General features: G+C 40.1%; 1 protein-coding gene across 2 annotated transcripts in view; it reads right to left on the bottom strand.

The window, feature by feature from the left end:
- Nucleotides 1-417: 417 nt before the first annotated feature.
- tdrd9 (tudor domain containing 9) overlaps nt 418-14,723 on the bottom strand; it is a 223,383-nt gene continuing 209,077 nt past the window's right edge. For both annotated transcript variants that reach the window (XM_078562446.1, XM_078562447.1), the window contains exons 30-34: nt 6,507-6,603; nt 5,910-6,048; nt 4,583-4,695; nt 2,568-2,640; nt 418-1,084 (exon numbers count right to left, since the gene is read on the bottom strand). In XM_078562446.1, the coding sequence (XP_078418572.1) occupies nt 995-1,084; nt 2,568-2,640; nt 4,583-4,695; nt 5,910-6,048; nt 6,507-6,603 (512 nt within the window). In that variant the 3' untranslated portion in view covers nt 418-994. The remainder of the gene's footprint in view (nt 1,085-2,567; nt 2,641-4,582; nt 4,696-5,909; nt 6,049-6,506; nt 6,604-14,723) is intronic.

Genomic DNA, 14,723 nt, shown 5'->3' with positions numbered 1-14,723 from the left:
CTTACATCTGACACTCTTCTGATATCCTCTGTCACTTTAATAGTTTCCACTTTCTGGCCCGAACTCTATCTTATCACCAGGGGTGTCCAATCTGTCTCCATCTCCATTCCCCACCAGGATGACTAGCAGGCTCTCCAATTGTTCCTTGAATGAAGGTTCAACCAGTTTTCATCCAACAGCACTCTCCTCCACCTGGCTGAACTGTTCTCTCATTGAACAACTTCTCTTCTAACTCATCTCACTCCAAATGAAAGGTGTTGCTATTTGGTACCCCACATGGGTCCTAGCTATGCCCATCTTTTTGTGGGGTAAATGGAACACTTTTTGTCCCTGTCCTACTTGGGCTCAAACGTTTTTTCTGGTACACTGATGACTGTATCGACACTTCAAAACATTTTAAATTCATGCACATGATTTACTGGCTCAAAAACATGCTTTCTTTATTAACAACTTGAAACAAAACAATGCTACAATGAGCAAGATATTTCTCGTGTGCTTCATGCAGCAATGTTATAGCTGATGGAATGGCCCACTCTTTGGACAACTCAACATAGAAATCAAATAAAAGATAGAAGCACTTAGCTATAAAGCCAACAATTTTTTCACATTTTTGCCAGTGTGATCATTTTTAGCCTTAATTAGTATGAAACTGTTTTCAATACCCACTTAACACTAACAAATCATCATGCATTAGTTTACAACAAAAACGAAAGCTAAAACCAAGCTAGCTGCTACATAAAAATATGCTTGCACTTGGTCCACATTGCTAGTTTTAAAGAAATAATTGTCTTTTAAGTATCTTCCAACCCAGAATTCATGTAATTGCAGTATCTTGTTTTTAAATGAGCACTTAAGTTCCATCAGCTATAATAGCATCTTCCAAAACAGGATATATTCAGCTGAAAATCAACAACAAACATTATTCATTTTTTGGGGTTTAATTGGTCCCATGACTTAGTAACACTGAGCACTGCCACATCTTTAACATGATGGCCTATGGATTCAGCAGCACCAATGAATGCAGTTGGTACAGGACTATTTTGTTTACTTCCCTGGACTGGTTCAAGAGAAGCCCTGGATCGACCTATAGAAACAAAAACACGTAAGCTGCATATTTATTGAACAGTCTTGACTCTTCTTCTCCCATCCCACACTCCTCTTGGTCAATTCTGATAGTTTTTTCAATTGTAATTAATGCACAATGTTGTTTAAGGTGTTTATGCTACCTTGAAAAAATTCAAACATTTTGAAAGTCAACTGCAGTGTCATTTTACATCAGTTTCTTCAATTGTCATCTCTGTACACCTTTCAGAGTAACCTAATTTGAGTTAAAAGAACTCGAGGTAAAAGACTGCATGGAGAAATAGGACATTTCTGTAAAATTAACTTATGTAATTTCATAGAATCCATAATTTTCCAAGTTGAAACACACCATTTTTAAATTTCCTCATTAAAGGGGGCACCTGCAATGTAAAGATTCTCCAATCTGATAAAGCAGCCCTGTCACTCCAATAGCCAGGAGAATCACAACTTTATATTGAACTTTGCATTGAACTTTATATTAATTGCTTGCCCACATGAGGAATGCCCCATGTGCGATATGTGCAAAATGGGCAAAAATCGGGTATTATGGATCATCAAACCTACTTCCTCTGTCCACTACTCAGAAACAGGCACACACACACAGTATAAGGAAAATCAGTATCAACAATTCACTGCATTCCAAAAAGTAGTTCACCAAGTAAATGTCTTGAGAGATGTTCATAATGCAATGTGGTACTCTCATTTGGGAAAGAGGACACATTTAAACTATAATAAAATGCATCCCCTCAAAAATAACAGAAGTATCTTCGGCAACCTATTCTTAACCCATTTAAACTTACCTATATCAGCTACCAAATTATATAATTTGAGTGGAACATTTTCAAAGGTAGCACCCAGGTTGTTTCGCATTCCTATCCTTTTGATAAAGGAGTCTAGTATAGTATAAATGAAGTACAACACAAGAACTTCAAACTATGAAATAAAACTTTTCCAACAGTTCAATAGGTAAATGCCTTGCCCAATGTGAGTCTGCAGCATTGTGGGCAGGAGGCTCGAGGTATGCTGAAGCAGAGGCTGAGAATTGGGATAAGAAGATTAGCTGGCTTTCTTCTTGGTTTTGGTAGTGTGGTTTAAGTTATCTTCCCTTTGCTCTCCTGAAGACAGTATGGCATAGTAAAAGAAAGGCAAAGGGGTTATAATAACTTCTGCTCTCAGTACAATTGGAGATCTCCCTGAACAGCAAATAGGATCTGTTTTGGCACAAAAAAAAAATCTTCTCCTCACCAACCCCCATCCTTCCCTACACAACCAATGGAAGGGAATCCTGCATTTCTTAGCGTTATCCCAGGCAGCTCAGCTAAGATCTGAAACTAGGGATCTAGAAAGGCAATACAATTATCAGTTTCGGTGAAGTTTAAATTAGAATATCAATACAACTGCAATATGAAAAATTTTAATAAGCATCTGTAGGTTGTGATGCAGCAGCATTTTAGGATTACGCAAGCATGCAAATGCATATCCACCTGATTCCACTGGTATGGTCTTTCACAGTATTGTGGCGTAATACTTTCTCTTGGTTTCTTTCCAGTAAATATTCTATAAACAGATCAAAATAAAGAGCTTATCAGGATTTAACCCTCCATTCCATTGGTACAGCACCAGTAGGTGATGCTGCAAATACAACATTAGTGATAGTGGGACGTTGCCTAAACTTACAAGCTGCCTCATGGCAAGCCTTCTGGAGTGCAGAACCATTTATTGCCAAATTCATAGTACTGGCCCCACATCAGCCCCTGTAAAGAATGCCATCTTTGGCAAGGGAACACAGCACCAACTTTAAACGCTGACCAGCGGATAGTAGAATTGTACAAAATACTCTTCCCACATCCACTGGAGCCAAAATGATCAGAAATCAAATAGCCGCTTGGTAGTACAGAACTTGTGTTGCTGAAAAAGGAGACGTTGTCTAAACAGGTAATAGATTCAGTCACTTTTATAACTAATTTCTGATACAACTTACAAAATCTTGCAGTTAGCTGGCTTTTTTGTAGTACATCACTGGTTCTTTGTTTAAAGTGACAATTTTATTTGCGTGGCATCATTGATTGGATTTGCTGCTTTCCAGGGAAACTTTTTTTTAACTTCAGTACTTGATTTCTGATCATTGGTGAAGAAAGAGACATGCTGTTGAAGCTTTTCATTTTTCACTTATCAGGAAGGATGCAAGAATACCAAATTTCAAAGAGAACAACAGTTTATACTGCATGTGAAAAAGGGTACTAATTGGTTGGCAAGTGAGCCCTGATTGGTCGAGGCATTGTCCTGGAGAAAAATATTGGTGTATTCCCCATGGTAACACATCGAGCAGAGTCAAATGGTCTTTTCTGAATTTAAAAAAATGCTTGGGCAATAATTGTTCCATGGTGCATTCTAGACCAGAGTCCACTTGCCAACCAATTAGCAACCTTTTTCTCATGCATTATAAATTGTTGTTCCCTTTGAAATTTGGTATTCTTGCATCTATCCTGACGAGTGCAAGATGGAAAGCTTCAACAGCATGTCTCTTTCTTCAGTAATAATCAGAAATTAAGTACTGAAGTTAAAAAAAAGTTACCCCGGAAAGCACCAAACCCAACCAATGATGCCACACAAAGAAAAGTGCCACTTTAAACAAAGAATCAGGAATGTATTACAAAAAAGCCAGCTAACTGCAAGATTTTGTAGATTGTATCAGAACAAGGTTATGAAAGTGACTAAATCTATTACCTGTTTGAAAGAAAGAATTCTAGTCCACCAACCCTGGCTGGAAAGCCAAAACACGTGCCACTTCCTTTCCTGCCAAAAGACAAATTGCACACCAAACAACCCCTCCCCACCGACCCCGCTCACAGCAAGTATCAATCACCCTCACTGGCAATAATCCACCTCCCCTTTTTCCCTCCGTTTGGTCCTTCCTCGCACTCAATAGTCCCTTCTACCACTCCTCCTCTTCCCAATCCTAAAATTTTTTCTGTTCTGCCTGTCATCTCACAGTCCCACCATCTCTTCCCCATCCACCTTCTCTTATATCTCTATTTGACCCGTTTCTCTCCAAACCTCATTCCAGACTTGCTCTCCTTTCTTCCCCTATTCCCCCTTTCCTCACCTTCTCTTGCCTTACTCCTTCCCTTGACTATTTGCAAGCTGTGCAATTGAGTTGATGTACTGAGAAAGCATAAAATGTATGTTTATTAGCTTTCAAATGCATCTCTAATCTTGGATGTTACTTTTAGACTGAGTATTTTGTTAAGAACTTGGTTACATGTTGTAGACTGCTTTCAAAGTACTCCACTTGTGATACAACAGTTCAGTCTTTTGAATTTGGTTATAATGTACAGTTGTTAAACTTACATTCCCTTAACAAGATGACTCAAACATTTTATCCAGTTTGCAAATGCTAAGCACTAAAGCAGATCATCATCTTGTCTTCTGATTGCATATGCAATATACTCTCTGGGTATTACCAGCACATGAAATAATAGCATCCCAGCGGCCTTACTCTATCAATCTCTGCCGAGCTTCATTTTGCAGTTTACGTATTTTCTCATGGCTTCCCGAACGCAGTAGTCCATCACAAACTAACTTGTTTATAGTGCTCCGGAGCAGGTTGATCTAAAGGGCACAAGAGTCTTATCATCACTTCTCAGCATTTTCAAGATTAAAAATATTTTACTGAACACTATCAAAGATAAGGCTAAGTTGGCAAAATTTCATTCTATTCTACCAAAACACAAACTCGAATAGAATGCCCGAGAAGACTGACTGATCTTTAACTCTTATAAATTTTATTATGGAGTAGCTGCCAGCTTCTTGGAGAACAGAAACTCATTCTAAAGCATTTACTGCAAAAACATTTAATAATTCAACAGCTGTGCCACATGTCAAGATGTTTGTGCTTATCTGAATCATACCAAACTGGCTCTGCAACCAAAGAGTTCACCTGTAATTTTAGTGTGGAGTTCAGTTCTCATGGCAATCTTTATATCTTTTTAAATGAGATCAGATCGCAATGTAGCAAATTAATTAAATTTGAAAACACCTGCTTTTAAAAATTGTCTTCCTACATCATGAAGAAATTATTTGCACAGCTGTAAATTCTATTTCCTTTATAACATATGTAAAAAATCAATACAAATTAGCAGATCTGTAATGCAATGAACCATTATTCACGACAGAACAGAATTAATGAAAGACGCACCTCAAGGCACTAATTACATGGCATTGCTTAAATGCATTAAAATTAAATTCTACCTGTTCCAAGTCCAGCATTATTTTATGAAACTGTACATGAGCCCATTGCCAAAAGATATTACAATTTACACCTTTAGATCATCTATCAACAGCATCTGTAAATTTTCACCTAATCATACTATGCCCCCCTAGTATTTGTGAAAAATATTTCAGTTTTACTTTTTTTAATTAGAAGATGACTAAATATGAAATACTATGGCATGAATTAAACACGCTCAAACTTTTGGGGTCTACTGGTGTCTACAAAAGTGCCACTAATAAACTCTCTGGCATCCTTCCCAACTAGCTTTTGCATCATCACTAAATTAAAATTACCCTCAACAGCTGCAGCAGCAATTTAATTTTTAAATGTTTATCAAGATCCTAAAAAATATTTGAATATGCATTCATATTCAAATGCAAGTCATCTACAGTTTAACTGCACCAATGACTACAAATATAATGTAAATTGGAGGGTGTATCCAGTAGGCATGGATCTGTCCTTCAATTAACCAAAGTTAAAAACGTTCTAATTGGAGTTCAGGTGGAGAACAGAATTAAGTTTCTCAGCAGACCAGACAGTAATGTTACACTACCTCCAAAATATCATTTACATCAAGATGCACATCAAATGCGACTTCCAGATCATGTTCTTCCAACAGTGGGGCACTGGTTATTGGATTCCACCCCAAGCCACAAAGAGCACCAATGTAACATTTTCTCAGCCTATCAGTCCTGCAGAAACATAACACTTTCAACGGTCAACAGGGGCAAGGACAATTAAAGAGGTTTATTTCCAAAACACCACAGCCATAACCACTTCAGCTCTCAAAATTGTAATCCGTTATGCTAATCTCACATACTTCATTATGGCTGAGAAGAGAAGTGCCAACAATAATCTTCGAACAGTTCTCTCACCTCATCCCATGCGTTCTGATGTAAAGACAGGCAATTCTAAAAGGAAGAATATGTGCCCACCGTAGTGAAATTTTAATTTCAATACTTATCATGTTAAAAAAAAACTGCATCTTCACATAGCCAGTTATCAAACATTACTGGTAGCTGTATTAGAGAAGTGGCTCAGTTCACCATTCTGGTTCAAGGAAAAATGTATGAGGTCAGGTGACAGAAAAGAAACTCAAAAAAGGAGAAAAGTATAGATATTTCATACAGCTATCCTCTTTCACATATACCTTAGTTCCACAACTGGAGCAAATATCATACAGATGAGAGCTGGAAGTCCATGGATATTTGGCATCAAAGTAGTTTCCCTCACAATTATAGTTGAACCTGCAAGATCAGATTTTGATAAAACAGTGTGTTAATGTGTTAAATGTTAACATGATGAAATTGTTTTGAAATATTTCATTACCATGACCCTAAATATGTAAATAGACCCATTTTCTTCATAAAACATAACAAAAAAAGACAGCTATTAGCAATACAAATTCAAGGGTGACTTTAGAAGGTACATAATAGTGCAGTATACTTTTTTTAAAAAACTTTACGACTCCAGTTCCAATGATTGAAACAATCCAATTCTTTCCTCTGATTGCTATAAAAAAAGCAAGACAGAAATCAGCATCAGCCTAGGGTTTGGACAGCTCATCCATTTGGATAATTGAGAGGTGGAGCTATTACTCTGATAATACTAAGCGGTGTGGTGGATGCACTTTTCACATGACCTCAAATTTAACTTGGTGGAAAAACTGGATTTAAGTAAATTACATTAGTAATCAGGCAAAAACAGTTAATAATGAAGGCAGTCTATTAGTTTAATAGTGTGGTGGCTGGAATTGTAGTCAATGCTGCAGACCAACAGGCAATGAGTGGTAGGAGCAATCCTGGGTGGGTCAGGGAATCAGCAAAAAGCCATAGGCTAACTCAAAAATCATGACATGGAAAGCAATGTTACATGGACAGTGATTTCATGTCATGTGCAAGACAAAAACTATGTAATTTGATTCATGTCACTTAACAATATCTTTGAGTTAGTCACGTTATCTTGCCCTGCTCCAGTAAAATCAATAGGTAATGTTGTCACAATATTGCCTGTTATCTTTACTTGTTCTAAAGGCGACATTCTAACACCTCAGCTTGTTTAATCAGACATTCCTCCTTTGCCACCTGCCTAATTCTTCAGCCATTCCTAGGCCAGGACTTTCTGGCCTCTTTGCAGACATGACCCACCACGGGCAAGGCAGCACCCCAGCCAGAAGTCCATTGACTTGCGATGAGACCAGAAGATCACGGCAACAGGTGGGTGTGGAAAATTCCGCCGCTAGTCTCTCCTACATTCCATTGCTGCTACTTGCCCTGTTCCCTGGCCTCTCCTCCACCCAACTAACCACAGGGAGCACCATATAGATTTAAACAGGCTTGTCCAGTCAGTAGCCCGCGGGCCACAATGTGACCGGCGAAAGCCCTTTGTGTAGTCCCCAGAATCAATGTTCAAAATGCAAGTAAGACAAGTAAGTAGACTTCAAGATTTTGCAATTGACTGCTCCTCCAATCACAGGCTGTTCCTTTCCCACATTTGCTGCTGGTAGGCTCACTCAGAAGTAAAGAGAGAGAGAAACGCAGTCTCTAATTGAAGAAGTAGCGAAGACTGGCAGCAATGAGTGTGCTGAAGGTGCCTGAGCAGCGAAGGTGCGGCAGGGCGAGAGCCCAGGGAGCGAAGGTGCAGCGGGGCCGGAGCAAACGGGCTGGGGGAAAATGCAGCAGACCCAGAGGGAGAAAGAGTGCATGCAAGTGTGAAAAAGGGGGAGAGTGTGTGTGAAAGGGTGAGATTGAGAAGTGAGTGTGTGTGTGTCTCTCTGTGTGAAAGGGCGAGTGAATGCAAGAGAGCGTGAGTGTGTGGGGGAGAGGGTGTGGAGGAGAGGGTATGGGGAGAGGGGGGGTGTGTGTTTGAGAGAGGGAGTGAGTGTGTGTGAGAGAGCGAGGGAGAGAGTGTGAGAGAGGGAGAGGGTATGTGTTTGAGAGAGAGGATGTGTCCGCGTGTGAGAGGGGGGAGAGTGTGAGTGCGAGAGAGTGTGAATGTGAGAGGGGGAGAGTGTGGGGGGGGGAGGGGGAGAGTGTGGGGGGGGGGAGGGGAAGAGGGTGGGTGCATATGTGGGTGGATGGAGAGGGTGTGCATGCATGTGGGAGACAGTGGGCTGAATTTTGCCGTCGGCGAGCAGGGGGCAGGGCCCACTCGCCAACACATAAAATGAATTTTCAGGAAGGCGGGGGCACAGCCAAGTCAGCTGTGCGCCCGCCGAACTGTCAATGGCCAATTGAGGCCATTGACAGGATCACTGAAACAATTAAAAGGACCTGCCCGTCCAACCTTAAGGTTGGTAGGCAGGCCAGGAGCCCCGGCAGGCAATAGAAAAAACATGAAACCTCATCCACCGGCGAAATGAGGTTTCATGTAGGGATTTACAGTTTAATAAAGTTTTAGTGTAATTTATGAACATGTCCCATCTCATGCGGCATTGTCACATGAGGGGGACATGTTAAGGATGTTTTTTTTCTATTTTTAATGTTTTTAAAAGTGTCAGTGATCTCCCTGAGGCAGCACTCAGCCTCAGGGAGATGTGCGCTCTTTCGTGCACATGCGCGAAAGAGCGCACTCTCGCTTTTGGGGAATCCCCCCCCACCCCGCCCGCACAGGAAGCGCATAGCGCTTCCCGCCTGACTTCACACTGGGCGGCCCTTAATTGGCCTGCCCACGTAAAATGGCGGTGGGGCCCGCTTCTCCAGCAGGGATCGGCTCCCCGCCTGCCGAAGATTGGGTCAGGCCCACCCACCCAGCAGGCAGAAAATTCTGCCCAGTGAGTGAGTGAGAAAGTGAGTGTGTGGGGGGCTACGACAAGAGAGAGAGAGAGAGAGCCTGTGTGTGTGTGTGTGTGTGCGCATGCCAGTCTCAGGATTCTCAGTCACCCTCACCACCACACACCAACACATATTCTCATTCTGTAGATGGGAGTGAGCAAGTAAACACCCTGAGACTGGGAATGAGCCAGACACACACACACACACACACCCTCTTACACTCTCATGGTCATTTTTATTAATTATTTATTTTTAAAAATATGAATTTATTGCTTTGACAATGCTTTAATTTTGCTCTTTTCTTCATACTCAACATTTTTTTAAATTAATGTATCTTTCTGAAATCTGCTCATCAGCCCTCTGAGTGAGAAAAATATGGAAATGTGGGCCCCCATGCAAGAAGTTTGGACAAGCCTGGAATTAAACTCACCAATTCTGCCAAACCACTTTTAAATGGTTACAAATAATGCAAAGCGTATGTGAAATGAACACAATGCAAAAGGCAATTTAAAAGTAAACTTACAAGACAAATCTTTACACTAGTGGATCAAAAGGGAAATTTGTGGTAAATCATTAAGATATAAAAATGGATACCAATAAAGTGTTTCCTTATTGTGGGCTTTTACCTTATGTTTGACTTCCATTCACGTCATTAGAAGGAGTAATATTTCAGTTACAGAGTAAATCTAAAAAATATCTATATCTAATAGCATTATAAGGTTTAGGTTAGCCATAGAAAAGGACAAGGAGCAATCTAAAGTAAAAATACTAAATTGAAGGAGGGAGAATTTCAGTGGGGTGAGAATAGATCTGCCCCATGTAAAACGGAATCAAAGGCTGGTAGGCAAAACTGTAACGAACAATGGACTGCATTTAAAGAGAGGATATTTCAGGTACAGTTGATGTGCATTCCCATGAGGGAGAAGATAGGACAACAAAACCCAGGGCTCCCAAAATGACAAGTGTTACAGCCACGTGATGAGGGATATAACATATCATTCCAAGTCTGACCATAACAGGTTTTTTCATAAATTTAGAAGGTATTTCCTCACTGTGCTTAACCCTTTAAATGTTGATAGCAAAGAAATGAGTCTGGCAAGTTTTCCCAAGTTTCAAACAAAAAGGGGTTAGTTTTTATAGGGTTAAAACCAAAACCCATCCAGGTAAAGATATAAAAATTATTTAAAAAGGTAACCCCACACCTCGACCTTTGTAACCCACATTCACATGTACACACAAACATACAAAATTTACAAGTTCTACTGTTGGTAATTACTTTCTTAACCAAATTAAAGTTCAACGCTGAAAGGTGGAAAAATTGAGAGTTCACTGTTTATGAGTCCTTTGCCGGTATTCGTGGCTGCAACAGAAATTTTTCTCCACAGTGATCCTGGGATTTCAGGAGTTGAGTTGAAGCGCATGTTAAACTACAATTGCAGAGACAATTTATTTTCAAAAACGTAATCCATCTTTTCCAAGACAGCTAACTAAACCTTATAATGTTATTAGATATAGATATTTTTTAGGTTTACTCTGTAACTGGAATATTACTCATTCTAACAGCATGAATGGAAGTCAGATACAATGTAAAAGCCCAGAAGTAATTGATATTTGCACCTGAGGTTCCTTACAATGGAAATTCAATATCTCTGTGCTGGATTTTTAAAAGTGTAAAGAGATAGGGTTTTAGCTTTGGAGAGAAAGGAGTTCCTTACTGCTTCATTGGCAGCTTTTCCAGACTACCGACTACTTCTTAGCAGCTTACGTGTATTTAAAAAATTCAAAAATGGTTACTTCAACCATATGACCTCGTTCACCTCCCTCCCCCTCGCCCCATAATGATTTCAGAAGGCATTTGTTTAGATGATGTCTGAACCTTTTGTTTCATGGCTGTGATATTTGATTATGTAATGTCCCAGCCATTAACCTGAATCAGTCATTATCCATCTTGATGAGATAGGAAAACACCTTCCCATATAACCAACGTCTGTCTCCACTTGAAAGATAGCCTTATAGAAATGCAAGCGAGGGGCCCATGCAGTTTCTTCAGTAAAACCTTTTGAAGTAGTTCTCAACATCAAGTCTGAAATTTCAAAGAAGGATATCATGGCATGTCTGAATTGTAATTCACATAGGAACTTTCCAGAAAACTGGTCAACCTATAATATCAGACATCAGGTGACTCGTGGTAGTCATTTTATATCGGTGCCCTTTCTTAATTTTAAAAATTTCTTTTTAAACAGATCAATATATGTTTGATCAGCTGATGAAATCACAGATTGACATCACTCATGCACCAATCGCATCACTGACACAAGATAGAGAATAAGATGAAGCAGATAGTGCCTGTGACAGATGTCAAGGTTGATAGTGCAAGTGAGAATGAGATTGAATATAGAAAGTTCAGAGAAGTGAAAAAAAATAGGAGAGGCAAAGAGAAAGTATGAGAAAAGACTGGCATGAAAGGGAATCCTTCTTCTATAGGCATCCGTCTTCTATAGGCATATTGATAGTACTAAGAGGAGGGCTGGATGGGCTAAAAATTGTTCAAAAGGAGATATCAGAAAGGTTGGCTTTACGTCAACGGGACGGAATGATGCTGATGGAAGTAAGGGTGGAAACTAAAGAGCTAGTATATCTTCCAATCTTCCTTAGATACAGGGTTGGCGCGAGAGAAATGGAGAATGGGCAAGGATAAACCTAGCAACTACAGGCCAGTCAGTTCAACCTCAGTGGTGGGGAAGCTTTTAGAAATGATAATCCGGGACATAAACTGCAGATTAATTAGGGAAAGCCAGCATAGATCTGTTAAAGGCAAATCATGTTTAACTGAACTGATTTGAGTTTTTTGATGAGATAACAGATGGTTGAGGAGGGTAACGTAGTTGTTGAGGCTTCTTTTTTTTAATTCATTAGGCTGCGGAAGCAGTTATAGTTCAATGGCTAACAATCCATTCAATGGTTTCAGCTGATGCAGTGTGAATGGTTGTGATGGCACCAGGAATGGATTTCTCAGGACAGAAGTTCAGTGTATGGGTAATGGTTTGACTTGGATGGCTACAGTCACAATTTGAGCTGTTCCTCATGTGTTCCATTAGGGGATGCATAATTTCAGACAAGTGCGTGGATTTTATGGGGACCTATGTCGATGGAAGTGCTTTGTTATCTGTCAACTGGTGGTGTTGAAGTGGTGTTTTTCTTAGGAACATCAGGAGGTTCAATGTGTGTTAGCATAGTAAGCCACTCAAACTTTGTTGGTCTCAACGTCCCAGAAATAATTCTCACGGCTTCCGGGAGGTGAATCTTTACCACATTTGTGAGGCGGCTCCTGGACCAAGTTGAACAGCAGTACTCTGCAGCTGGGTAGACCAGGACATGTGAAGCAGTGCACAGTGTGTTGGTTCTGATGTCCCAGGTGGTACCTGCCAGCTTCCATATGAGATTCATTCTCATCTTGACCTTGGCTCCAGTATTCTGGAGGTATTGCCTATATGTCAACATCAAGAATGATGCCAAGGTATTTTGGCGTTGGGTCGTAAATGAATGTTCAGCCACACAGAACTGGATATTAAATTCTTCCCTGGCCTTCAAGTTGTTCAGATGGAAGGCTGGAACAACAACAATTATCCCACACATTTTGAAATAGTGCCCTGCACACCCAAGTCAAAGACATAAATATAGATCAAGAAAGTCGTCTTAGAACTATCCCCTGAAGAACTCTGCTGCAAACCTTTTTCCAGTCTGAAAGCTACCATTCACCACTACACTCCATTTCCTGTCCCTCAGCCAACTTTGCATCCCTGCTGCCACTTTCCCTTTTATTCTATGGGCTTCAACGTTGCTGGCAAGTCTTTTGTGTGGCACTTAATCAAACACAATTTATAAGTTGCTACACATCACATAAACTTCGCAGATGCTGACGATTGGCCCTGGTTTTCCAAGCTAAAGAACTTCAGGACATTACTCACTGAAGATCTATATTCTCTGGAAAAACACGATTTAATTAATGTACAGCAAGACTCAACCAGGTACTTTAATATAGCTTTAATACCAAACTTTAATATAGTGATATACCATTGGCAATAGCAGCCTAGGCCATAGACACTGGGATACTTCGATTTCCAAAAGGCATTTGATGAGGTGGCACATCGAAAGTTACTGCACAAGATTCTGTAGGATCAACATATTAGCATAGATAAGGGATTTGTTAGCTAACAGGAAGCATAGAGTAGAGATAAATGGATATTTTTCAGGTTGGCAAGCATTAACTAGTTGAGCTCTAAAGGGATCAGTGCTAGGGCCCCAACTATTTACAATCTATATCAATGACTTGGATTAAGCAACCGAATGTATGGTAGCTAAATTTGCTGATGACACCAAGATAGGTAGGAAAGTAAGAGGAAGTAGGGAGTCCACAAAGGGATATAGGTAGGTTAAGTGAGAGAGCAAAAATTTGGCAGAATATTATGTGGGAAAATGTGAGCTTGTCCACTTTTGCGGGAACAGAAAAGCAGTATACATTTAAGTGGAAAGAGATTGCAGAACTTGGTGGTACAGAGGGGGATCTGGGTGTCCTGGTACATGAGTCACAAAAAGTTAGTATACAGCTATAGAAAGTGATTAGGAAGGCAAATGGAATGTTGGCATTTATTGCAAAGGAAGTGGAATATAAAGGCAGGGAAATTTTACTGCAGCTGCACAGGACATTGGTGAGACCACAACTGAAATGCTGCGTATACTTTTGGTCTCCGTGTTTTAAAGAAGATACAATTGCATTAGCAGTACACAGAAGGTTCACTTGACTCATTCCTGGGATGAAAGGCAAATCCTACGAAGCCAAGTTGAACAGTTTGGGCCTATATCCATTGGAGTTTAGCAGGATAAAAGATACTCTTATTAATACATTTAAGATCCTGAGGGACTTGACAGGATAGATACTAGTAGGATTTTTCCACTCATGGGGTAGAAAGACATGAGGAAAACCATTTTATGTAGAAAGTGGATAGGATCTGGAATGCACTGCCTGAGTGTGGTGGATGCAGATTCAATCTGTTGTATGTGCCTTTAAGTGGTAGTGGCATGCCATTGTAATATAAAGGTGTTTGGCTGACAAGGGTTAATGTGGAACTGGAGAACAGTACTGCCCACAGTATGATGTATAGAGGCACATGATAGTAGAGAAGTCTTGAAAGAGCCAGCGTGTGGGCCGCACCCATGCATGGCATTATCTGGAATATGTACATTGTTACAGGTTAACAATAAATGGGTTTATGTTTAAACATACAAGTCTCAAAGACTTCTTAGTGAGACACCAAACAAACCTTTACAATAGAATCATGGCTTTCAAAAGGGAATTGGATAAGCACCTTAAAAGGAAACAGTTGTAAAGGCAGGGGTGTTGGACTGCTGAGTTGCTCTTGCAGAGAGCCATGTTGATTGTGACAGACCAAATTGTCTCCTTCTTTGTTGTAACCATTCTATGATTCTGCACTGCCACATCAAACATCCCAGATCTGGTTCAGCATAGGTTACACAAACAATAAAACTCCCCATATATTCTCCAATGTAAGGCAGAAGAGTAAAATGGACATCTC

The sequence above is a fragment of the Cetorhinus maximus genome, chromosome 18, assembly GCF_964194155.1.
Source record: "Cetorhinus maximus chromosome 18, sCetMax3.hap1.1, whole genome shotgun sequence".
Classification (NCBI taxonomy): Eukaryota; Metazoa; Chordata; class Chondrichthyes; order Lamniformes; family Cetorhinidae; genus Cetorhinus; species Cetorhinus maximus.
Note: the sequence above shows the minus strand (reverse complement) of the source record. Positions and strands in the feature narration are given on the sequence as shown.